Source organism: Trichomycterus rosablanca, chromosome 15 (assembly GCF_030014385.1).
Source record: "Trichomycterus rosablanca isolate fTriRos1 chromosome 15, fTriRos1.hap1, whole genome shotgun sequence".
NCBI lineage: Eukaryota > Metazoa > Chordata > Actinopteri > Siluriformes > Trichomycteridae > Trichomycterus > Trichomycterus rosablanca.
In genome coordinates, this window is record NC_086002.1 from 23,952,644 (window position 1) to 23,977,711 (window position 25,068).

Genomic DNA, 25,068 nt, shown 5'->3' on the forward strand with positions numbered 1-25,068 from the left:
TTTGTTTACATAAAGGCAAACATCACCACAGAAGCTCTTCATCAGTTCCACCACGCTGTGGTTTAGCTGCAGTCCATGATCCTCTTCTGTGTCAGGGTCCAGATTTTTATTTTCTCATGGCATATTGGCAAGGAAGATACAAGGTAGTTTTAGCTTAGCGCGCTAACCTCCACATTTACCCTGTTTTGGCTCTTCCTGTTGTGATGAACAGCTCGCTTGGACGCGGTGTTCTGCTCACCTCTGGAAGTAGCTGGTTGAATTTGAATGGACGGTCCAAAACAACACTTCAAGCGGTATAAATTAATGTCCATCAGCGTCTGTCTGTCGTATGTGTAGTTCACACGAGTAATTCAAGTGAAAATGCAGTAAATTGGCAAATAAATAAACACTAGATCGCTAAGCCTGGTGAGACGCTCGGGTGCATGCGCCGCCATCTTGCCCAAAGGTGGAAACATGTATTGTGGTCAGATGAATCAGCATTTCAGGTCTTTTTATGGAAAAATGGACAGCATGTGATCCGGACCAAAGACTAAAATAATCCAGACTGTTATCAGCAACATGTGCTGCCTTCAAGACGTCGTCTTTTCCAGGGATGTCCAGCATTTTTTAACAAGACGATGCAAATCCACCTGCTGCACACATTACAAAGGCGTGGCATAAGAGGGTACAGGTACTGGACTGGCCTGCCTGCAGAATGTGTTGCAGGCCTAAAATGCAGGAATGGATGTTTATTAATAAATGAAACGAACTTGAGCAGATAAAAAATGAAATATCTCAGCTTCATCCTGTCTGACATCAAATAAAAGTCAAAGTCAGTGTAAGAAATTCTGTGTTTAATTATTATTATTTAGATTTTCCATACTGTCCCAACTTTTTCTGATTTGGGGTTGTATTATTATTATTATTAAATCTGCTGAAACCCTGTTTGAACAAAGGTTTATAGATCGTCTTTTTTGACAGATAGTATAGAAGTACGTGTCTGTTAGTTCTAACTTAAGTGCTTAAAAAAGAAGTTGGTCGTTACTACCAACAATAACAATCTTATTTTTTTCTTCTTCACAAAACAAAGACATTTCAGGTGAAGGAACCTCGATCCCTGAGGAACATGTCACCCCAGTGGACCAACAGTGTGGAGGTTTCCAGATGAAATCTGTGAAGAAGGAAGAACCTGAAGATAAAGATGAACTCAGTAAGATATTTTTTATCTTGAGTAAAATAAGATTTGGATTGAATAGAATCAGAGGCAGCTGGGATGAAGCATCATACAGTGAAAGCTTGTATTGTGCTCATGCAGTGTGAGCAGGAAATGATGAATGCAGGATGAATCACGTTACAGGACTTTAGCATCAGATCTCAGTTTAACATTTACTAACAATCTTTATTATTTATAATGTTATAAATGTATTTGATTATTTAATGTTATAAATGTATTTGATGATTTATAATGTTATAAATGTATTTGATGATTTATAATGTTATAAATGTATTTGATGATTTATAATGTTATAAATGTATTTGATGATTTATAATGTTATAAATGTATTTGATTATTTTCTGCTCCAGAACTGAACAAGGATTTCTGCTGCTCCTCATGTCCACGTTCCTCTACAACCCAAAATCAGCTCCACAATCACATCAAGAGCTGCAACCATGTTAAATATGAGACTCTGGTGAAGATTAAGACTGAACATGAGGATCTGACGCCCACCAGAAGCTCCAGTAATCAGCAAACGTCCTCTGGTACTGTCAGCATTAACACGTCTCTCAGTCCCACACAGGAAGAAGGAAACGTCTGCTCACAGTGTGGGAGGAGCTTTAAGTACCAGTGTCATCTTAAAATACACCAGCGCATTCACACTGGAGAGAAACCATATCAGTGCTTACAGTGTGGGAAGAGCTTTAAGTACCAGTGTCATTTAAAAATACACCAGCGCATTCACACAGGAGTGAAACCGTATCAGTGCTCAGAGTGTGGAAAGAGTTTTTATACACAGTCTAGTCTCAAAATCCACCACCGCATTCACACTGGAGAGAAACCATATCAGTGCTCACAATGTGGAAAGAGTTTTCATAGACAGAGTGAGCTCAAAATACACCAGCGCATTCACAGTGGAGAGAAACCATATCACTGTTCACAGTGTGAAAAAAGTTTTATTCAACAGAGTCATCTCAAATCACACCAGCGCATTCACACTGGAGAGAAACCGTATCAGTGCTCACAGTGTGGGAAGAGTTTTAATACAAAGAGTGACCTTAAAACACACCAGCACATTCACACTGGAGAGAAACCGTATCAGTGCTCACAGTGTGGGAAAAGTTTTAATAGAAAGACTGAGCTCAAAATACACCAGCGCATTCACACTGGAGAAAAACCGTATCAGTGCTCACAGTGTGGGAAGAGTTTTATTACAAAGAGTGGTCTGAAAAGACACCAGCACATTCACACTGGAGTCAAACCACATCAGTGTTCACAGTGTGGAAAAAGTTTTATTCAACAGAGTCATCTCAAAACACACCAGCGCATTCACACTGGAGAGAAACCGTATCAGTGCTCACAGTGTGGAAAGAGTTTTTATAGACAGAGTGAGCTCAAAATACACCAGCGCATTCACAGTGGAGAGAAACCATATCACTGTTCACAGTGTGAAAAAAGTTTTATTCAACAGAGTCATCTCAAATCACACCAGCGCATTCACACTGGAGAGAAACTGTATCAGTGTTCACAGTGTGGAAAAGGTTTTAATCAACAGTGTCATCTCAAAACACACCAGCGCATTCACATTTTACAGAAATGATGCACACAGTATTGGAGCTGCTTTGCTCATTTATCAGCACTTAGACACAAGTGTGACTCATCAGATTAAACCAAATAAGCTAAAATATAAAAATATAAAATATAGTGAGTGAGTGAGTGCTGGGGAGAAATGGTTTGCAATGAATTAATTATACTGTGTAATTAATAGGTATTTAATTACACAGTAAACATTAATAAGTAAATAGTGATAATTAAAGTATAAATCTTTAGGTTAAACTATTACTGGTGTTACGACGAATCTTTTTGTCGAGGAGCCCTGAAGAAGCAGTCGGAGAATCCAGAAAGTACTCTTCAAAAACACTTTATTAAGTGTAAGAAATGATCTGTGAATATATGTCAGAGCTAAGCCGATCGGCGCTCCTTTTCTCCTGCAATCCAGATGATCGCCAGCTAAAAAAGAACCCCGTGCGTCTGAGCACGCGGTTTTTTAAACTAATCTGGGCTCCTCCTCCTTCACTGCTGGTGGAGCCAATGAAATGTGCTAAAAAGCCCAGGGCTCTGCCCCCCCTACGGCAGGCATCTGGAGGGTCCCTAACGAGGGATCATGGTAGGCGCCATTTTGAGTGCACATACCAGACAAAGAGCCACGTGGGGAAATGCCGTAAAACTTCTCACATTGAATTTACGTTTAATAATGATGTTATGTTCCAAAAATCCTAACACTGGGAAATAATGTGATTATCTATAGTGGAGTGAATGGTGGGTAGAACCAGGAGGTTTAGAGCCTGATGTAAGTGAATGCTATCAGCTAACAGTGGAAGTGAATTGAAAATAAAAGGTATTCGATCAGCTAGCATATGTTGGTCTTAGTGATACTGTGCTTGATTGGTTTTCTTCATACATTTCTAGACATGTACAGTATGTTCACAGTAACTCCTGTTACTAGTGGTGTCCCTCAGGTCTCTGTCTTGGGGCCTCTACTATTTATAGTTTACCTGCTTCCCGCCTGTCCACTGTGCTCACGGCTACTCTTCCTCCTCCATCTCTCTCTGATTGTCTAATAGAATTAAGAACTTGGTTCTCTTACAATTCTCTCAAATTAAATGCTGATAAAACTGAAATTTTTCTTATAGGTAGAAAATGTCCTCTCTCTAAATCAAACAAATTCTCAGTGATGATGAAGAACTCTGAACTCTGAACGTCTGTCCTTCCACTCACAATCTTTCATTTCATGCACATATTAACAATATCACACGATCTGCTTATTTCCATTTACATAACATAAATCATCTACGTCCATTCCTTTGTCCTAGAAGTACTGATGTTCTTGTTCATGCCCTGGTCACATCTTGAATTGATTATTGTAACTCTCTCCTTTTTGGTCTACCTCATATGGAAGCTAGAGCTTTTAGTTACTCTGCCCCACATCTCAGGAACTCTCTCCCTCCTGACATTTGCACCATTGATTCAGTCCCTAGTTTCAAAACATGCCTTAAAATGTATTTCTTTAAACTCACCTACCCTTAATCTGTGAAATTAATTATGTACTGATGTTTTGTATTGTAAGGTGTCCTTGAGTGTTTTCAAAGGTGCCCATAAATAAAATGTATTATTATTATTATTATTTTTATATGTTGGCACAGATGTTACTTCTACTTCTTTTTCACACATTTTCATAGTTTGGCTTATACAGAGGTGGAAAGTAACAAATTACATCGTGTTACTGTAATTGAGTAGTTTTTTGTGTACTTGTACTTTTTAAAGTAGATTTTACAACCTGTAATTTTTCTTTTACTTAAATATATTTTGTATTAAGATTTGTAATTTAACATTTTAAATAATAAAAAAAAAAAAAAAAAAAGTCGACATCAAACCTACTTGTACCGTTGCAGTCGTAGTCGCAATTTAACTGATACGGGACACGTTTTGTTCTGTATTTTTATCAGTGGGAGAGAAATGCTGCAGATTAGACTGAGACAGGGTGATGTGTATGAAACAGAAGGAAACTGCTGCTACCGTAGTTATTATTTTAAGTAGTTTTCACTTTTAATCTTGGTGACGCCGTGTGTGCGCAGGTTTATCAGCATAACAACCTGTTTATTACTCCGCTGTTTAAGTAGCGCAGTGGGCAGAGCGCGTATTTTTCTGCTCTAGATGCGATTTCAGCTTAGGGCGAAACTAAAGCAACTGGGGTGGCCATTGCTCCCCCTGGATTTTCTCACTGCCCGCCTAAGCAACACAGCCAGAACCGGGGCTGTATATCAGTGTGTCAGTGTCACTGGATCATTAAGCTCCACTTGGCTACAACTATTAAGATTCTGGAGTGTATATGTGGGAATTTGTGCATGTCCGGATGTGACAAAAATGCCCAGGTTTTTATCTCAAGTTAAGTTGAGGTCAGGGCTCTGTGACACTGGAGTTCCTTTCCATCAACTTTTCTTCATGTAAAACAGGAAAGGACCTTCCCTAAACTGTTGTGCTTTGTTTAAATCGTTGATTTACTACACCAGGGAGGAGGGTCCTGACACTTACAGTACAGGTACAGGGGTTGGACAAAATAACTGAAACACCTGGTTTTAGACCACAATAATTTATTAGTATGGTGTAGGGCCTCCTTTTGCGGCCAATACAGCGTCAATTCGTCTTGGAAATTACATATACAAGTCCTGCACAGTGGTCAGAGGGATTTTAAGCCATTCTTCTTGCAGGATAGTGGCCAGGTCACTACGTGATGCTGGTGGAGGAAAACGTTTCCTGACTCGCTTCTCCAAAACACCCCAAAGTGGCTCAATAATATTTAGATCTGGTGACTGTGCAGGCCATGGGAGATGTTCAACTTCACTTTCATGTTCATCAAACCAATCTTTCACCAGTCTTGCTGTGTGTATTGGTGCATTGTCATCCTGATACACGGCACCGCCATTGGATGCACATGGTCCTCCAGAATGGTTCGGTAGTCCTTGGCAGTGACGCGCCCATCTAGCACAAGTATTGGGCCAAGGGAATGCCATGATATGGCAGCCCAAACCATCACTGATCCACCCCCATGCTTCACTCTGGGCATGCAACAGTCTGGGTGGTACGCTTCTTTGGGGCTTCTCCACACCGTAACTCTCCCGGATGTGGGGAAAACAGTAAAGGTGGACTCATCAGAGAACAATACATGTTTCACATTGTCCACAGCCCAAGATTTGCGCTCCTTGCACCATTGAAACCGACGTTTGGCATTGGCACGAGTGACCAAAGGTTTGGCTATAGCAGCCCGGCCGTGTATACTGACCCTGTGGAGCTCCCGACGGACAGTTCTGGTGGAAACAGGAGAGTTGAGGTGCACATTTAATTCTGCCATGATTTGGGCAGCCGTGGTTTTATGTTTTTTGGATACAATCCGGGTTAGCACCCGAACATCCCTTTCAGACAGCTTCCTCTTGCGTCCACAGTTAATCCTGTTGGATGTGGTTTGTCCTTCTTGGTGGTATGCTGACATTACCCTGGATACCGTGGCTCTTGATACATCACAAAGACTTGCTGTCTTGGTCACAGATGCGCCAGCAAGACATGCACCAACAATTTGTCCTCTTTTGAACTCTGGTATGTCACCCATAATGTTGTGTGCATTGCAATATTTTGAGCAAAACTGTGCTCTTACCCTGCTAATTGAACCTTCACACTCTGCTCTTACTGGTGCAATGTGCAATTAATGAAGATTGGCCACCAGACTGGTCCAATTTAGCCATGAAACCTCCCACACTAAAATGACAGGTGTTTCAGTTATTTTGTCCAACCCCTGTATGTTCGTGTGGAGTATTTTAGGAAGTGGTGCAACAGCGACATCTAGAGTTTACATGTGGTACCGCTCAGAAATATAATTAAGCAATAGAACACGAGAGTACGGAGCCCCTAAGGTGACATCCTCTGAAAAAAAAATAACGCGTGGCCACGACTTAGTAACGCGTTCCCACGCCTTATTAACGCGTGGCCACGACTTACTTAACGCGTTCCCACGCCTTACTAACGCGTGGCCACGACTTAGTAACGCGTGGCCACGACTTACTTAACGCGTTCCCACGCCTTAGTAACGCGTGGCCACGACTTACTTAACGCGTTCCCACGCCTTAATAACGCGTGGCCACGACTTAGTAAGGAGTGGGAATGAGATCGTGGCCACGACTTAAAAAGGTTGAAACAGTTGAATATTGTTTACTCTGTTTACTTTCTTGACTATCGTGTCAATAAACAGAATGGATGATTAAAGCATTGTACTTGCTTACTTTATATTTATTACATCTACAACAGTAGCGAACATTAACGTGTGTATAAACATTACTATGACAACCCGCATACATCTGTGTGTGCGTAACAGTTCCGTACTGAAACATAAAACCATCACACGTTCCATACATTAACACATGTTGTTAGGGGAAACAGTTGAATGTGGTGTGATCATCTGTTACACCCAGGAGGGAGACTGCATATTACATCAAGGCTCCAAAACAAACAATCTACGGCTAACAACATGTGTGAATGTATGGAACGTGTGATGGTTTTATGTTTCAGTACGGAACTGTTACGCACACACAGACGTATGCGAGTTGTCATAGTAATGTTTATACACACGTTAATGTTCGCTACTGTTGTAGATGTAATAAATATAAAGTAAGCAAGTACAATGCTTTAATCATCCATTCTGTTTATTGACACGATAGTCAAGAAAGTAAACAGAGTAAACAATATTCAACTGTTTCAACCTTTTTAAGTCGTGGCCACGATCTCATTCCCACTCCTTACTAAGTCGTGGCCACGCGTTATTAAGGCGTGGGAACGCGTTAAGTAAGTCGTGGCCACGCGTTACTAAGGCGTGGGAACGCGTTAAGTAAGTCGTGGCCACGCGTTACTAAGGCGTGGGAACGCGTTAAGTAAGTCGTGGCCACGCGTTAGTAAGGCGTGGGAACGCGTTAAGTAAGTCGTGGCCACGCGTTAATAAGGCGTGGGAACGCGTTACTAAGTCGTGGCCACGCGTTATTTTTTTTTCAGAGGATGTCACCTTAGGGGCTCCGTACGAGAGGGAGTGTGTTATCGCGAATAACATCACGGCTGTGATTTGGTCGCAGGCACGAACCGAAGGTGAGTTGTAAAAACAACAGTTTTTACAAAATAAAGAAAGAATAAATCAAAGAAGCCCTGAATTTCATATTAAATATGCTTTAATATTGACAATACCTTCCGCCAAAAAGTAGTTCCACAACGAATATAAAGTTTAACACTACAAAGCTGACATCCCAAGTTGCAAAACTCATTTCAGGGAGGTAAGAACAACAACAAGAAGAAAGCAAGAACCTCCGAAGTGAAAAAAGAAATAAAAAAAACCTCTCGCACACACCAAAGGCTATGGATGAAAACAGAACTACTAGGGCTTAACTAACTGTTCGCGTTACAAACACATTAATGTTCCCTACATAGTGCACTAGATAGTGAATTAGACAATTGGTTATGTTCCCTACACAGTGCGCTAGATGATTGTGTATCAGATAACGGATTTAAAACGCGACCGGGAAAAAAGTCTGTGTCGCCTGCGTGTGCGTTTATGTGCATGAAGCTTGTCGTTAATGGCAACACGTCAGCGGAGTAATACCATTGTGGTGTGAAAAGACCGTGCTGTTATCACGAATATCAGCACGTTTAGAACACTTCTCAGCCAATCAGATTGTAAGGTCGGAACTACCTGTTGTATAAAGGACCATAACGCTGTTAATAACAGTGCTGCTGGGTCCTAGTGCCCTATAGTTAAAATAAATGCTAATCACAACAACCGATAAAATAAAAACATAGTTTAGCACCAGCCGCAAAATTGAGAAACCTTTAAAAGACACAATTTAGGGGATAAAAAAGCGTGTGAGGAATACATGTGAGAAACAGCATGTTCAAAATATAAAAAAGGTTTTTTCAGAGCATTTCTTTCTTTAGCTAACTTTGCCAGTTTGTTCAGTCTGCCGTTTTGAGTAGAGACTATCGGCCTCGTATCAAATGGTGCCAACTCCCTACTTAGTGCACTACTCAAAATAAACATTGTACTGAACAGTTACGTTAAATATAACTTTTTATTGCTGGTTAGAAACTTCACCACCCTAATTAAATTTAAATAATTTAGCAGGAGAAATAACACATCATAGCATGAACAAACTGAGACGCACTTCACTAAAAGTGTGCAGACTCTCAAATGGTTTTTGTGCTGCCATGCAGCTGGTTGAATGGGGGTTAGTATAGAATTATGTAAAAAAATCTACAGAGTTTAGGTGAACTGGCTGGTTAGCTCAGTTGGTTAGAGCGTGGTGCTAATAACGCCAAGGTCGCGGGTTCGATCCCCATATGGGCCACACACCCCTTTTGGACTTAAACTAAAAAACAAGTGAGTCTTCTCTAACTAGCAGGTCCTATTGACCTGGACTTCAAACGTTGTCTCTGACAAGTGTGAAATATTTTTAATGCCCCTCTCATTCAAGTCAGAAACATGCTATTATTTCAATTTGTAAAACCGCAATTGGTTAGTGCGTTCGGCTGTTAACCGAAAGGTTGGTGGTTCAAGCCCACCCAGGGACGAGTGCCTTTTATTGTACAACCTGCCTGTTGATCAAACGGATATGAGACACAACAACAATGTGTAGTCCCATGGAATAGTGAAAATAAGTAACTGAAAACATCCAGTAAACAACAGTCCTACAAGCACAAATATCCTCCTGATAAGTCACCAGAGACTGGCTGTCCAAAGTGGAAGAACGTTCTTTTGGTTTCAGTAGATGTTAAATGAAGATAGTCGCCCAACGTGGGGCTCGAACCCACGACCCTGAGATTAAGAGTCTCATGCTCTACCGACTGAGCTAGCTGGGCTTAAGCAGCATGTCAGAACAGACAGCTCATCAGTCATACCATCAGAGAGATGTAGGTTTAATAATGTTATTTTAAATAAACAAAAATAAATGAAATAAAACAATTTTACTTTCACAGAATGTGCACAGTGAAATACACTGAAAACCTCAAAAGGTCGTCCTAAAATGAGTGTGTTTCAGTGCTGTTTAATACAAATAAATAAAATATATAAGCACTGCAGGACGGATCAGCTGCATTCATCTTCCCCTCTATCAGGACTGCCACCACCATGCTTCACAGTTGGTGTGCCTGGTCTCCTCCAGACGTGACTTGTTTCTTGTGGTCCGAGAGACCTCTAGGTGATCTTCTGGAAAGTTCTCACGTCTCCACAAGGATACGCCGGAGGTTCCTGCTCACCTCCCGGCCAGGCCAGACTTCTTCCATTTATGGATGGTGGTGGCTGTACCCTTGCCCAGATCTATTCCTCTGAGGTCTGCAGATGATTCGTTTGACCCCATGGCCACTGTGGACTGTGGGACCTCGTATAAGCCGGTGTCTGGGATCCCCAATCATGTCCAGTCAATCCAATTGACCACAGATGGCCTCCAATTAAATTGGAGACGCATCTCAAGCGGTATCATACCCGTCTTTTGGGGGTCCTATAAATCTGTGTGCACACAGACGCCTAAAAACGTGCTAATAACACACAGACACACAGATGACGGTACAGTTCACGTCTTTATTGAACAATTTACTTATTTAATAAACAAAAAAGCTGCTGGTAACTGTAAGAAGAATCTCCTCATCTTCCGGATCAAGATGCTCGTTGACCTGCGTCAAGAAAACAAGCAAGACATGCAGTTAGACACAATCCAGCCCTGAAAGGTTGGAGATGTTAATTTATAGAGGTCTACTGTTACGCTATCGTGACGTCCTGGAAGTCCGGTGAGGTCCTGTGAGGTCCTATGAATAGAGACTTAAAACTTGCTTAGATATCAAACCTTCATCATCTCCTACTCACCCAGAAAGACCTCCCAGAGCTCTCGAACCTTTTTATTCCTGGAAAAAAGCTCAAATCTTAAAAGGTTTGATTGTTTTTACCGTTAGCAGAAGCCTTCAGAAACCTGTACGGTTAAAGATCTACACCGTCTGGACCTAGTCATCGGCTTACTCATGGAACCACCTGTCAGTGTTAATTTTACCAGCAAATTTTAATTTAGTTTTAGTCATAGTCTTTTGACTAAAATGTAGTTTAGTTTTAGTCATAATTTAGTCATCTGAATTGTTTTAGTTTTAGTCTAGTTTTAGTCGACTAATTATCATAAGACTTTAGTCGACTAAATCTACCATCGATTCAGTCGACTAAAATAAGGCTGGGCGATTTTGCCAAATAAAAAATCTCTATTATTTTAAAATTATAACCGATTGTCGATTACGATTTAGGTTTTTTTGTTCTTGTATAATGCAATTGAAACAAGACTCAAATTCTTTTTTTTTTTTGCATTGTAATTTAAAAGTCTGCAGAAGTGCAAAAATAGTAACAGCACCACCTATAATTATCCTTTCAAGGGACTCAAACTTATAACAAAACAATATCACAATAATTAACAATAATTAAAACAAAATAGAAATCTGAATTATCTATATCCTTTATAAGAATAGCTCACAAACAAACTCTTATTTTAAATAATGTGCAGCAGAGCCTCCTTACATTAGGAAAAGTTCTTTATAGGTTTCTTAAAAGGAACACAAGCCTGTTTACTGTTTCCACCACTGGGTGAGTCTGTATCAGTATCTACACTGGGGGGCATCAAGTAATCACTCAGCTCAGCTTTGATTTTGTCCTCTTGTTATTGGGGGTGGATGGAGGGGGCACAATCTGCTTCTAACTATATGGACTACAATTCCCATGCTCCCCCGGACTGTCACGTGACTCACATGTCCTGGTCAGCCAATCCTGATTGCGCTCACCGGCTCCAGAGTTTTGATTCAGTTCAGCTGTGTTTGATTCAGTGAATCTTAATTAAACTCTTCTGTTTGTGTCTCGTTTTGCTGATCGTGTTTGCGCTCCTTATTACTGAATCTAACCGTTACCGTGTATAAACCTTGTTGTCTTCCGTTTACTGTTTAGTTTATCTGCTGGTTTTGCACTCTACCTGATTTTGTACACTGTTTTCACCCTTTTGATATTAAACTTTCCCTGATTTATGTTCCGCGAGCGTCTGGTCAGTTTCTGCCTCGTGACATGTTGGTATTTTAATTAAAATATAAAGTATGTAAACAATCGCGATTGTCACATTCTAACATCGGGTGTAAACGTTCATGCGAATTAACCGAATTAATCATGAAAATCGCCCAGCCCTAGACTAAAATATATATAAAGGGTGTAAAATGTAAATGCTTTTTAATCAGTTCACTTCAATTATTTAAGTAATTATGCACACTTACACAAAATGAAACATTTTTAACCAGTTATGGAATATTATTAATGTTTGAATGTGCAATACACACAAAAACAGACTGAACTTATTTCAAACATCTTTATTTACCTGACCTTGCTTATTGAGCATAACATTAACAAAATATTAATGACCAGTAGGCCTGCTCTGCCTGAAAAATATATGCATTGTTCATAACAAATTGCATATTACATTCTTTATAAAACTGGGTACTGTAAAAGCAGCAGTGCCGTTATGTTGCCATTATACTGCCAGCAGTGCCAGAAGTGGTTTTATATTTTAAGTGGAGTTAACCTAGTTCCATGAGTAACGACAGTTAATAGGCTAGTCTGGTCTTCTCGGGTTCAGATCAAATTTGTGCGAGTGTGGTCTTACAGCGGTACTGCAAAAGAAATTAGTACTGATAGGATGGCTACCCGGCTTGTCCCGCCTCTCCACAGACACTAAAGTAGTTATGATTGGATCTCTTCCTAACGCTCCAAAACTAAATCAGTTCTGATTGGATGTCGTCCCTGCCAAACATTTTTGTCTCGTTTTTATTCGTTGACGAAAGTGTTAATTACACAAAATTAGTCTGAGACCATGATTCATGGTGGGCTGGCTGGTACATGTATGAATTATCTACCCTGGTGTTAAAACTTATTCCACATGCTTATAGTTGAAGCAACTAGTGAAAATGATTCTTGCATCTTGCATTTCTGCAAAGTAAAAGGGTTTCCATTCTTCATGATTCAGCTTTTACTGATTTATAATGAAGAACAGCGTATTAGATCCAGAAAAAATGCATTTCCTCTAGTAATACTGTTTAAAGCTTACAACAGACATGTTTATATTTGTTTTAAAGCTAAAATTTGCCATTGACCCTTTTGGGTACAAAACAAAAATGTTCCAATTTTTCTGGAAAACACAACAGTGTTTAGGTGTAATAAGTAAAACTGAGATGTTTTTTTTAATCTGCATCCTTTATTTTTTTTATTTAGCAACATACAGAGATGTATAACAAGAAAAAGTTCTGAATAATACTAAAGTAAAGTGGCAAAAGGGAACATGAAAAGTTTTAAACTGATCAGTTTTGGTCTACTGTAATTAAACCCATTCAAATAACTTAGCCCACAAACAATCCAATCATTAGAGGAGCTCAAGTCCCACAAAAGGAATACTTTCACCCAAATCACTTCAAAACTAATCAGATTGTTGAGATACATATAAGCAATCAGTAAGTAATGAACTATAGCCAGAGAGATAGTTAAACAATCTCATCCCTGTCTGTTCACTTATGAAATACCTAGTAAATTCAATATACCAATTGAAAAGTGTGCAGTTACACTCACTTTAGTATTATTTAGAACGTCTCTTACTATGTTTAATTGCTAAATAGAACTAAAAATGAAAATGAATCAGCATCGTGGATTCAGCTGGAATGGAATTGTCTGCTGAGAGGTCATCTGATTGTCTGGCTCACTCTAAAGAAGTCCTGGACCTGTTTCATTCTTTTCCTTCTTGGTTTTGTGCCTTTGTATCATAGAAAGGAGAAACACAGTCAGTCACGATGGTTAAAACGCACGCATAAAAGGTTTTTGTGGTTAATTAGCAAACATTTAACCCAACATATAAACTAATGCTAAATGTATTTTTTCTGCTCTGAATGGTGTTGAAATAGATTTTTCTGTTATTTACATTGAATTGGGAATTCATCAACAGGATCTACAAATATTTCTGTTGAACTCAGGACCTCTGTGGTGGTGTTGCAAGAAGCATCCTCTACTGAAATCACACAGAAACATGATTTAAAATGCTGTTCAAACAATGATACACGGGATTAAAAATGCTTTTCAAAACAATGATACAAAATTTACCGTCACCATAGTGAACACATAGTGAGAAAGAAAAACTTTACCTTGTTTTGATGGGACAAGATTGTCCATGATTGTAATTAAAATTAAAGGATGCAGCAATGAGACGAGCTCACTCTGAGGGGAGTTTATGGGTGACCCTTTTACCTCAAATCCCTTAGCCAGCAGTTGTGTCACTGTTTTGTCCAATACAGTGTGCAGAAAGATATTGTAGAAGAGCGATAGCTCCTCTGGACTTAAGGAATTTGTGGCCTTGAGCAAATTTAGAAATAAATCTAATACAAAATCTTTGCAGCCACATGGTGTAGGAAAACAGTCGTCTTGAGAAATTCTGCATTCCAGTAGATGTTTTACATTCTGGAGCAGTGGTGTAACTTTATCCTGCAGGTGCTGGCAGAGCACTCCAGCAAGAGATTCAGTCATTGTTTTAACTGATGGTTCCTGACTGACTTTATCTTGCTGTGTGCTGCTGGCACTACTGAACAGGACCTGCCTTACACGATCTCTCAGGTCCATACCGTCCACAGTGGTGTCTGTTTTATTAGGGGGCAAGTTTTCCCCTCGTAGCTCTGTTTCAAGCTGCTGATCTTTAGTGGGACTGGTTCCAGAGGGTCCAGGCTCATTATGGTCCCTGGTCTGATTTGAACTAGTGGATGTACATGGAAATTGATTGTTTACAAACTCTATCAGTGGAGGATACAGGTTGTCCTTAAGATCCTCCACTAATATACTTTGGACCCTTTCAACTAAATCCAGCAGATTGTCCACATTCAAAGCCTGTAAAAGAAGGAAGATTTATATTAAACAAAAAACAATATTCATACAAGATTTTCTCATTTAACACCCAGTTTCACATAAAATCAGCTCTTATTATTATGTAATTACATTGCTGGAACTGGATCGTCTGCTGAAAAGTCGTCTGATCCTCTGCCACACTCCTTGAAGAAGTCCCGGACTTTCTTCATCCGTGTTCTTCTTGGATTTGTGTCTTTGTATCATAGAAAGAAGAAACACAGAGAGAGTTGTGATGGTTAAAAGCTCATACTAAATTTATGTGGTAAATAAGCAAAACCTCATACAAGGGTCTATTTTTTATCCAATAATTGTAGCAAATGGTTCTGTTCTGAAAGGTGTTCAAAAGGGATTTTCTGTTATTTACCAACTGTGGTTGTCTGTCCATTGACAGAGTCTTCACACTGTCCTGTTGAACCCAGGACCTCTGTGGTGTCTTCATTCTGTTCAGAGGACTGTATTGTGTTGCAAGAAGCGTCCTCTACTGAAATAATATATACACACACAATGATGCAAAAATATACCATCACCATAGTGAACACATAGTAATAAAGAAAATAATTGACCTTGTTTTGAAGGGATGAGATTTTCCATGATGGTCGTTAGAAGAACAGGACTAAGCAATGAAACGAGCTCACACTGAGGGGAGCCCATGGGTCAAATCCTTCAGTCAACAATCGTGTCACTGTTTTGTCCACAACAGTGTGTAGAAGAATCTTGTAGTAGAGCGAGAGCTCTTTTGGATTTGAGGACTTTTTGGCCTTGAGCAGATTCAGAAAGAAATCTAATAGCGAATAGTCGCAGCCACATGGTGTAGAAAGACAGTCAGCCTGAGAGCTTCTGCATTCCAGTAGTTGTTTTACATTCTGGAGCAGAAGAGTGATTTTGTCCTGGAGGTGCTGGCAGAGCGCTCCAGCAAGAGATTCAGTCATAGTTTCTATCGATGGTTCCTGACTCACTTTATCTTGCTGCATGCTGCTGGCACTACTGAACAGGACCTGCCTCACACGATCCCTCAGGTCCATACTGTCCACAAAGTCTTCTTCTATTAGTTCTGGAAGTTCTGCTCTTGGTTTCCTTTCATGGGCCTTTCTGATGGTTTCAATGTTCCCCTCAGTGCATTCTTCCATCTCTGTTTCAAGCTGCTGTTCTAACATGGGACTGTGTCCAGAAGGTCCAGGGTTGTTTTGGTGGAAATTGATGGATTTTGCAGGACATCGACTGTATACAAACTCCTTCAGTGGAGGAAGCAGGTTGTCTTTTAGTTCATCCACTAGAATTGTTTGGATCCCTGCGATCAAATCCTGCAGATTGTCCACAGTCACCTGTAAAAAATTACAAGATCCATACAAGATGGCAAGTTGCTAGGTAGTTACTAGGATGATGGCAAGTGGTGGTTGTTAATATGTTATAAGACACTCGTATATGACACTTACACTCTCTTCCTGTTCGTCCCGGCAGTCAGAGCGGGAGAAAAAGCTTTTAAAGCATTTTGGTTTCTTCATGGTGCTGATGAAGACTTCTATTAATGACAGAAAAAAAACATTATGGTGTTAACTTACAGACAGACATCACTCATCCAACCTGACAAAACATCCTAACCAGTTTATGATTTATTGAATGATAGATAATAATTAGTGATTAGTGAAATCAAATGACCTTCTTTCTTTGAGGCTACCCACAGAGCCACCGTGCCACCAATAATAATAATAATATAATAATAATAATAACAACCCACTTATTTACCTGGCACATTTAACTGATCTATCGCTACATTATGGCCACTATTACAACATTATGTTATATTCTTTTAATCAATCTCTGTAGATGTTTTGCTAAAGAATGTACTTTCTAATAAATCTTTCAGTATAAACTACATTTGATGTGACTTACAGCTCTCTCGTGTCCGTTCCACGACGTGCCCAACACTGAACTGAAGCAGAAACACATCAGATGCAAGGACGGATTAAGGATAGTCTGGGCCCCTGGGCAAAGAGTTGCCCAGGGCCACACACCCCCCACCCCACCACGCGCCCCCCCCCCTCCAAAAACATAAATAAATTAATACATTAAACAACCTGTCAATAACTAACCCTAACACAAGAATCTATTTTATATGAGTTTCTTTCTACTCTTCTTTCTTGCAAAGTCATCCACTAATTCATCAAAATTAAGCTGTCTGACCAAATCTGATTCAATGGCCAGAAGTGACAGTGAGTTCAGGTGGTTTTGGCGCATCCTAATCCTGAGTTCATTCTTAATACGAGCCAGTTTGGAGAATGAACGCTCCCCTTTACAATTTGTGATAGGCACAGTCAAAAAAAGTCTAAGTGCTATGTAGACATTTGGAAAGGTTGACTGTAAATTCAAATTTATCATGGTTTTGAGCATTTTACTAGGACATTTTTCTTTTTCTGTTATGAATGATTTGTATTGTATCAATTCATCTGCCAGGCTCATGTTCAGATCTGAAGGATATGCTGCAGCGAGTGAGTTAGCCTTTAAAGTGAGCTCACTGTTGGACATATTGTCAGGCATGAAAAGAACATAAAATAGCTCAGTTAAGTGTGTGTATGCATTCAAACTGCTTGAAATTGCTTGTCTTAAATTGAAATAATTGCAAAATTGCTAAATTAATTTGTGTCTCTGCGCTTAAGAGAAATTGAACATAATAATTTTGAAACAATACAAATTCAGAAACATTAAGTAAGGGCCTGAATCGCATATTTGCAACAAAACGTCTGTTATGAAATATGGTAGCTTGCCTGGCAATTTGTAGGTCCCTAGAAAGTCAAGGAGCCATGGTAAACGACTTCTATGGAAGTCAAGGGCCCCATAGCAGGGGCCCTCGTGATCAAGGGCCCTCTAAAGGTATGCCCTGCTCTTCTCTAGGGCCCCCTGGTAGGGGCTCTCATAACCAGGGCCCTCAAAAAATATGCTCCCCTCTTTCCTAGGACTCCTAATAGCCAGAAGTCGAAGTCAGAGCAGTGCCACAACGCCTCATCCATTTTCATAAGGGGCCCAAAAGCATGGCTAGGGGCCCCAAAAGCATGGCTAGGGCCCCCAAGAGGCCCTGGGGTCAAAGTCCCTAATTGTCAGAGGATCCTTAAAATGGAGGGCCCTCGGAAATTAAAATATATTGTATCATAAATGTTGATAGGCATCGCAAAATGTTTTGGGCCAGGGCCTTCCCGGGGCCCCCCCACTGGCCCGGTCAGTAATCCAGCCATGATCAGATGAGCTTTAATGTGCCTGATGCTCCGCTTAGTCCTACTGTGACGTCACAACATTCCCTCCAGGAGCTCCAGGCTGAAGCGGCGGCCGCTGGCAGCAGTTCAGCCCGCGACCCTGACCAGGACAGAGCAGATGCTGACAATAACAATCAGTGTAATATCCACATGTGGACGTGATAATGACGGGTTTTCATAGTTCAGCCAGTAACCCATCTCTAACCAATCTGGGCTTTCATTTAGCTAAATTGTTCTGAGCCCTAATGAACCCAAAGCTGTGCCACCACTGCCCTCTAGTGGAATTTAGAAATACAATTAGAGACATTACAGAGGAAACCTGTATTTTAATATTGTTATAAAATACAATTAATTAATTAATTAATGATGCTGACAGTGTTGCTATGAACTACATATCTTACAGTTACATGTAAGCCTTTGATTGGTACTCTTGGTAATTAATGTCATAAAAATGTCTTTGTGACAAATGAGTGTAATATCATGCTGAGAATGATAAAGAAATGGAAATCTCATGGTACTTTGAAAAGTCAATGATGCCAGGGATTCTTCCAGGGTTTCTGGAGTTAAAACAGACCCAAAACATAACAGATCCCCCATCATTCAGCGCGGACCGAACTTCTGATAACTGCTAGTGAAATTGATACTGGTTTACACTTTAAATTTAATGCCATGTTTTAATCACAAATCATATAATCAGCATAAAATTTACAACAAGTGTTTGATCCATGTCATCCCAGAATGATCTCACAATTTTCCAAAGAGCATCTTGTAATGTTACTGAGTGTGCATAACCCCCATAACTGCTCACTGGGGTTTAGGTCGGGTGACTGGAGGAAAGTCCATGACAGCTCTCATTAATGTTATTTGCTTTTCATGTCGTTTTTGCAAATCTTTTCAGGTTTGTAATAAAAAAGTTAAATAGAAGAAGCTGCTGGCACTACTGAACAGGACCTGCATCTCACGATCTCTCAGGTCCATACCGTCCACAATGGTGTCTGTGTTATTAGGTGGCAAGTTTTCCCCTCGTAGCTCTGTTTCAAGCTGCTGATCTTTAGTGGGACTGGTTCCACAGGGTCCAGGCTCATTATGGTTTGAACTAGTGGATGCACAAGGAAATTGATTGTTTACAAACTCCATCAGTGGAGGATACAGGTTGTCCTTAAGTTCCTCCACTAATATACTTTGGACCCTTTCAACTAAATCCAGCAGATTGTCCACATTCAAAACCTGTAAAAGAAGGAAGATTTATATTAAACAAAAAACAATATTCATACAAGATTTTCTCATTTAACACCCAGTTTAACATAGAATCAGCTCTTAATATTATGTAATTACATTGCTGGAACTGGATCTGTTGTATCATTATGAAAATATCGCTTAACAATTTAATAATATGAGATGAAGGCAGAGTGGCAGTAGAACACAGCTCGCTTCTCTACAATACAGGTTAACACTGACACAGCATGTAAAACGCGTTTCCAATAATACATAACATATTCCTTCCCTTTTACTTTCAATGGCCTCTTATTATTACAATGCTACTGCATTACTGTAATTTTCTATCAATTATGCTAATTTGTTTTAACTAATCTTTTTGTAACAAATATCTGCAACAACTATACGACAATATAACAGTAACAACAGTGTTTTTCCTACACCAAGGAAAGGGGGTAGACTGCCTCATTTCCAGGGCTCAACCCTGGGGTTTATTCTGCCCCAACTTAATGGGTTTGCCAATAAACTAAACATTCAGTCTGTCTGGAGGTCGTGTTATTCGGGATGGATAACGACGACCGGTAGGCTCTGATAAGCGCCCTGCTGGTAAACTAACAGTAGTTTGTAGTTCAGGACAGAAGTCTGACACATTCTGTTCTTTTGAAAGTTCAGGTGAGGAATCCTCAGGAGTTGATTCCTGGCAGTAGACATCCGGAATATAGTCATGAGTTTCTACCTGGACTAAGTCATCGCTGGAATTTGTTGAGGACAGTAATTGGTCTACATGTCTTCTCCAAGTCTCATCATTTCTTGTTTGGAAAGTACACAGGACCAGTTTGTGCTATGACAATGGCTGGAACCCATTTTGAACCTTTGCTATAGTTCCTAGCAAGAACATTTTCTCCTGCACAGAAGGTCCTCTGCTTGACTTTTCCTCGCTTCTCAACCTGAGCTCTTTGCTGTAACTGTACAGTTTGCTTGGTTCTAGGAGGTCTTATTAGATCAAGCCTAGTACGTACTACACTCCCCTCCAAAAGTATTGGAACAGTGAGGCCAATCCCTTTATTTTTGCTGTAGACTGAAAACATTTGGGTTTGACATTAAACGATGAATATGAGACAAAAGATCAACAACTTTTATTTCCAGGTATTTACATCTGGATCTGATACACAGTTCAGAAGATAGCACCTTTTATCTGAACCCACCCATTTTTCTTGTAAGCAAAAGTATTGGAACATGTGACTGTCAGGTGTGTTTTGTTGCCCAGGTGTGTCCTGTTACATTGATTATTTAAACAATAAATAGCGCTGAACGTCTACGCTCAGTTTCAGATTTGGGTTTTGCCTGTGCAGACTGTGCATTTATAGTTAGAGGAGTAACCAACATGAAAACCAGAGAGCTGTCTATGGGTGAAAAACAAGCAATTGTGAAGTTGAGAGAAGATGAAAAATCAATCAGAGCCATTGCACAAATATTGGCCATAGCCAGTACAACCGTTTGGAATGTCCTGAAGAATAAAGTTGTCACTGGTGTACCAAGTAACAGATGTTAAACAGGTAGACCCAGGAAAACAACAGTAGTTGATGACAGAAACATTGTGTGTGCTGTAAAGAAATACCCTAAAACAACTGTTAGTTACATCAACAACAACCTCCAGAGGGCAGGAGTGAAGGTATCACAATCTACTGTTCACAGAAGACTTCATTAACAAAAGTACAGAGGCTTCACCAGAAGATGCAAACCACTAATCAGCAAGAAGAATAGGAAGGCCAGGCTGGAATTTGCCAAAAAGTACAGAGACAAGCCTCAGAAATTCTGGGACAAAGTTTTATGGACTGATGAGACAAAGATGAACCTTTACCAATGTGATGGAAAGGCTAAAGTTTAGAGAAAAAAAGGATCTGCTCATGATCCCAAACATACAAGCTCATCTGTAAAACACAGTGAGGTAATATCATGGCTTGGGCTTGCATGGCTTCTTCTGGGATGGGCTAATTAATCTTCATTGATGATGTCACGCATGATGGCAGCAGTACAATGAACTCAGAAGTCTACAGAAACATTTTGTCTGTTAATTTAAAGAAAGGTGTAACCAAACTGATTGGGAGATCCTTCATCATGCAGCATGATAATGACCCATAACACACTGCCAAAACTACAAAGGAGTTCATCAGGGGCAAGAAGTGGAAGGTTTTGGACTGGCCTAGTCAATCTCCATACTTAAACCCTATAGAGCTGCATTTTACCTGCTAAAGAGGAGACTGAAGGGAGTAACCCCAACACCAACATACACAAACTGAAATGGGCTGCAGTGAAAGCCTGGGAAAACATCACAAAAGAAGAATGCAAAAGTTTAGTGATGTCAATGGGTCACAGGCTTGATGCAGTTATTGCAAGCAAAGGATTTGCAAGTAAATATTAAGTCTTATTCACTTTAATCTGTTTTAAGTTGATCTGTTCCAATACTTTTGCTCACAAGAAAAATGGGTGGGTTCAGACAAAAGGTGCTATCTTCTAAACTGTGTATCAGATCCAGATGTAAATACCTGGAAATAAAAGCTGAAATGTTGATCTTTTAATGTCAAACCCAAATGTTTTCAGTCTACAGCAAAAATAAAGGGATTGGCCTCACTGTTCCAATACTTTTGGAGGGGACTGTATATATATATATTCGAACTCTGAATGGATGTCATTCAGGGCACTTGCCAACACATCAAACATGTGCGAACCTCTCAGTTGTTTACAGACTAGGGCTGCCGAGCATCTTTTGAGACAGGGTCAGGGTCAATCCAATGGGCAGTAACCCCAATGAAGCTCTGCCTATTGTCAGACCAGCAGTCGATGGTGGTGTCAATATAGACATTGCTGTCTAGTAATTTCTTATGTTTAGACTTTCTTAATACACATCTAAGAGGTTTTATGGGTTCTTATATGTGTGAACTATCTAAACTATACATTTCTTTAAGTTCTTGAGTGAGCTTAATGCCGCCAACCACTGACTGGAGCAGATACGACTCAGGTCCTAGGATTTGTATGTGTAGATTCTGGGTTTTAGGAGGTTGAGCTGCTGTTAATATTTTTTCCCAATTGAACTAAAAACCTGAATTGATGTTTTAATTGTTCATTAAGACTTCACTAAGAGTTATTACCATCAAGTAAATGCAAAGCATATTTCTACATGAAGAACATCTGTTTCCAGATAATATACACTGAGGTTTAAAGCATAATGGAGCGGGTTCAGTAATTGTGTAGTAGTTTAAAAACGAATTGTGTTTGTTTGTAAACTGTGAATTAGTTCTTAATCTGGTCGAGATGTTAGTGAATTAAACCTATATCTCGCTGATGGTCTGACCGATGGTCTGTCTGTTCTGACCTGCTGCTTAAGCCCGGCTAGCTCGGTAGAGCATGAGACCCTTAATCTCAGGGTCGTGGATTCGAGCCCCACGTTTGGCGACTATCTTCATTTAACATCTACTGAAACCAAAAGGACGTTCTTCCACTTTAAACAGCCGGTCTCTGGTGACTTATTAGGTGGATATTTGTGCTTGTAGGACTGTTGTTTACTGGATGTTTTTCAGTCACTTATTTCCACTATTCTGTGAGACTACACATTGTTGTTGTATCTCATATCCGGTTGATCTTCAGGCAGGTTGTGCAATAAAAGACACTCATCCCTGGGTGGGCTTGAACCACCAACGTTTCGGTTAACAGCTGAACGCGCTAACCGATTGCACACTGTATGGTACGTTAACGTTGAAGTCAGGCTAATAAACAGTATAACACTCAGTGTTGCCACCTTACAGTATCTCACAAAAGTAAGTGCACTCCTCACATTTCTGCAAATATTTTATTATATCTTTTCATGGGACAACACAATAGAAAGTGCAATAGCAGTGTAGATTTTTTGTTGGTTATCCTGGGTCGTTCATGATGCAAGGGTACTAAAAAACAGCTCTGTGTATAAAGAGGGCTTATACCCACCTGCTCTTTAGACTGCTAAAGAAGACTGCTATTTATACGAGCTAAGATCTCTTAAAGCATTTCATCACTATTGGTGTGAGAGCGTTGGGGCGGTAGTCATTCATACATGTGATGCTGGACTTCTTTGGGACTATAATAACATGAAAAATAGAATTATTTGCATTAGCAGATAATTTACACAAGTAAAGACTGAAGAAATGTTTGGTCCGTTTTAGATACACACGTACAGAGTAGTTAAAACCAGCTGTTGTGGTGTAAGTGCTGTAGGTTGTGATGTAGTTTTTCTGTTATTCCTCAGTGAAATTGATTGAAGTCAGGATTTCTTGTTGTAAAGTTTTGCTTTGATCTTCACTGAAAGTGTGCAGACTCTAATGGTTTCTAAAGTCAGAAACGTATTTGCCCTTCAGTAAACATTAGCAAATCATGTGACCCGTGTGTACCATTCAATGAACTAGCTGCAACTAGAGTGTGTCTCTGTGGCGCAATCGGTTAGCGCGTTCAAATCTGTACCCAAGTAACAAGCTGTAATTTATCTAGCACCGCTAGATGGGAACGATCTCTGTACAACATTTTGAACTTCACTTTAAAAGTCAGTTCGGTGTGTTTTACTGTAGTAAGAATAGCTCCACATGTTTTATACGTAGTGTTTAAGGCAGTGGTTCCCAAACTTTTTCTGTCACCCCCTTTGGAAGATGAAAATCTGCCATGCCAAACAAAGGCTGACAAAATTTTTTGTTAAACTTTGTTAAAATAACTTAAAAGATCGTGAATGTTCTTTTCACTTTTTTATCAGTCATTTCGGTTGTACTTGACTTTATCAAACCACTTTTAACATCTCACTAAACTGCTCCTTCAACAGTCTATTTCAAAAATTAAAAAAAATAAAATTTGCAAACACTGCAAAAAAGATAACAATATTAATCTGTGCCAATTTGTGAGAGTTCAAGTCTTATCACTGTATTAGTGGCTGTTTTTTCTTTTTTATCCCTGTCAAATACCTCTCCATTCTGTACACTCTCTACACCAGGGGTTTACAAACTTTCATGGGTTGAGATCTACTGTTTCAGTCTACAGGTCATCACCATCTACTGTTTAAGGTTGGCCTCATCATTTTTTTAAAAAAGCCTTGAAGCTGTTTAAAATGTGATTCAGTTCCTGTATAGATATTCAGCTTTACAGAGCATGTGACTGAATATTCACACCGAGCTTATTCTGATAATTTACTCTGAATGGTATCAGTCAGGTTTATGTGGTTTGGACAGGAGCTGCTGATACTGATTCTCAAGCAGTTTTTCAGGTGTTCATCAGTAAGAATGGCCCCATATTTACACTTCATTATTTTCATGTGGGAAAACAAAGTTCCAAATTGTCCAGCAGCGGCCCTCGACTTTGATGTCAGGTTGTAGGTTAAAATTTCTCCATCAGAAAACTTTGTAGATTAGCTCTGCTTTATGTAAGATGAGGTGTAGTCATGGTAACAAACCACAAATAAAACAAACAGTGGCTACATTTCATATCAGTCACGCTGACCTGTTTAAATGAAGCTGATCTACCAGCTACTGTGTGATCGATGTATTGGGCTCTTCTGATCTAGATTCTCTGTCAGAATAAATCCTGACAGTCCTGAAAACAAGTTTGTTTATCGTCCATCGAAAAAAAAATTCAGACGTTAAAACATTGGTTCCGCGCTTAATTTCAGTCAGATGCTACAAGTACCAGGGTGTGTCATGTTATGGGGGTGTGTCAGTACCAGGGTGTGTCATGGTATGGGGGTGTGCCAGTACCAGTACCAGGGTGTGTCATGGTATGGGGGTGTGTCAGTACCAGGGTGTGTCATGGTATGGGGGTGTGTCAGTACCAGTACCAGGGTGTGTCATGGTATGGGGTGTGTTAGTACCAGG

The 25,068-nt window shown here is 39.9% G+C and overlaps 1 protein-coding gene, 1 non-coding gene and 1 pseudogene across 2 annotated transcripts; 1 reads left to right on the forward strand and 2 right to left on the reverse strand.

Annotated features, from left to right (window-relative positions):
- LOC134328715 (zinc finger protein 271-like) overlaps positions 1-25,068 on the reverse strand; it is a 525,414-nt pseudogene that overhangs the window by 383,610 nt on the left and 116,736 nt on the right.
- Positions 204-2,795, forward strand: LOC134329502 (zinc finger protein 300-like). The gene is made up of 2 exons (XM_063010789.1): positions 204-246; positions 1,765-2,795. Exons 1-2 carry the CDS (start codon positions 204-206, stop codon positions 2,793-2,795), a joined length of 1,074 nt encoding a protein of 357 aa, XP_062866859.1.
- On the reverse strand, positions 9,568-9,640 carry trnak-cuu (transfer RNA lysine (anticodon CUU)). Its single transcript has one exon. It is a non-coding gene; the product is annotated as a tRNA-Lys (tRNA).

Excerpts from the sequence above, each read along its gene's own strand:
- LOC134329502 (XM_063010789.1), top strand. The coding sequence starts at position 204 with ATGAACAGCTCGCTTGGACGCGGTGTTCTGCTCACCTCTGGAA. Across the intron at positions 247-1,764 it reads TGTTCTGCTCACCTCTGGAA|TCAGTCCCACACAGGAAGAA; the intron begins GTAGCTGGTTGA and ends TTAACACGTCTC.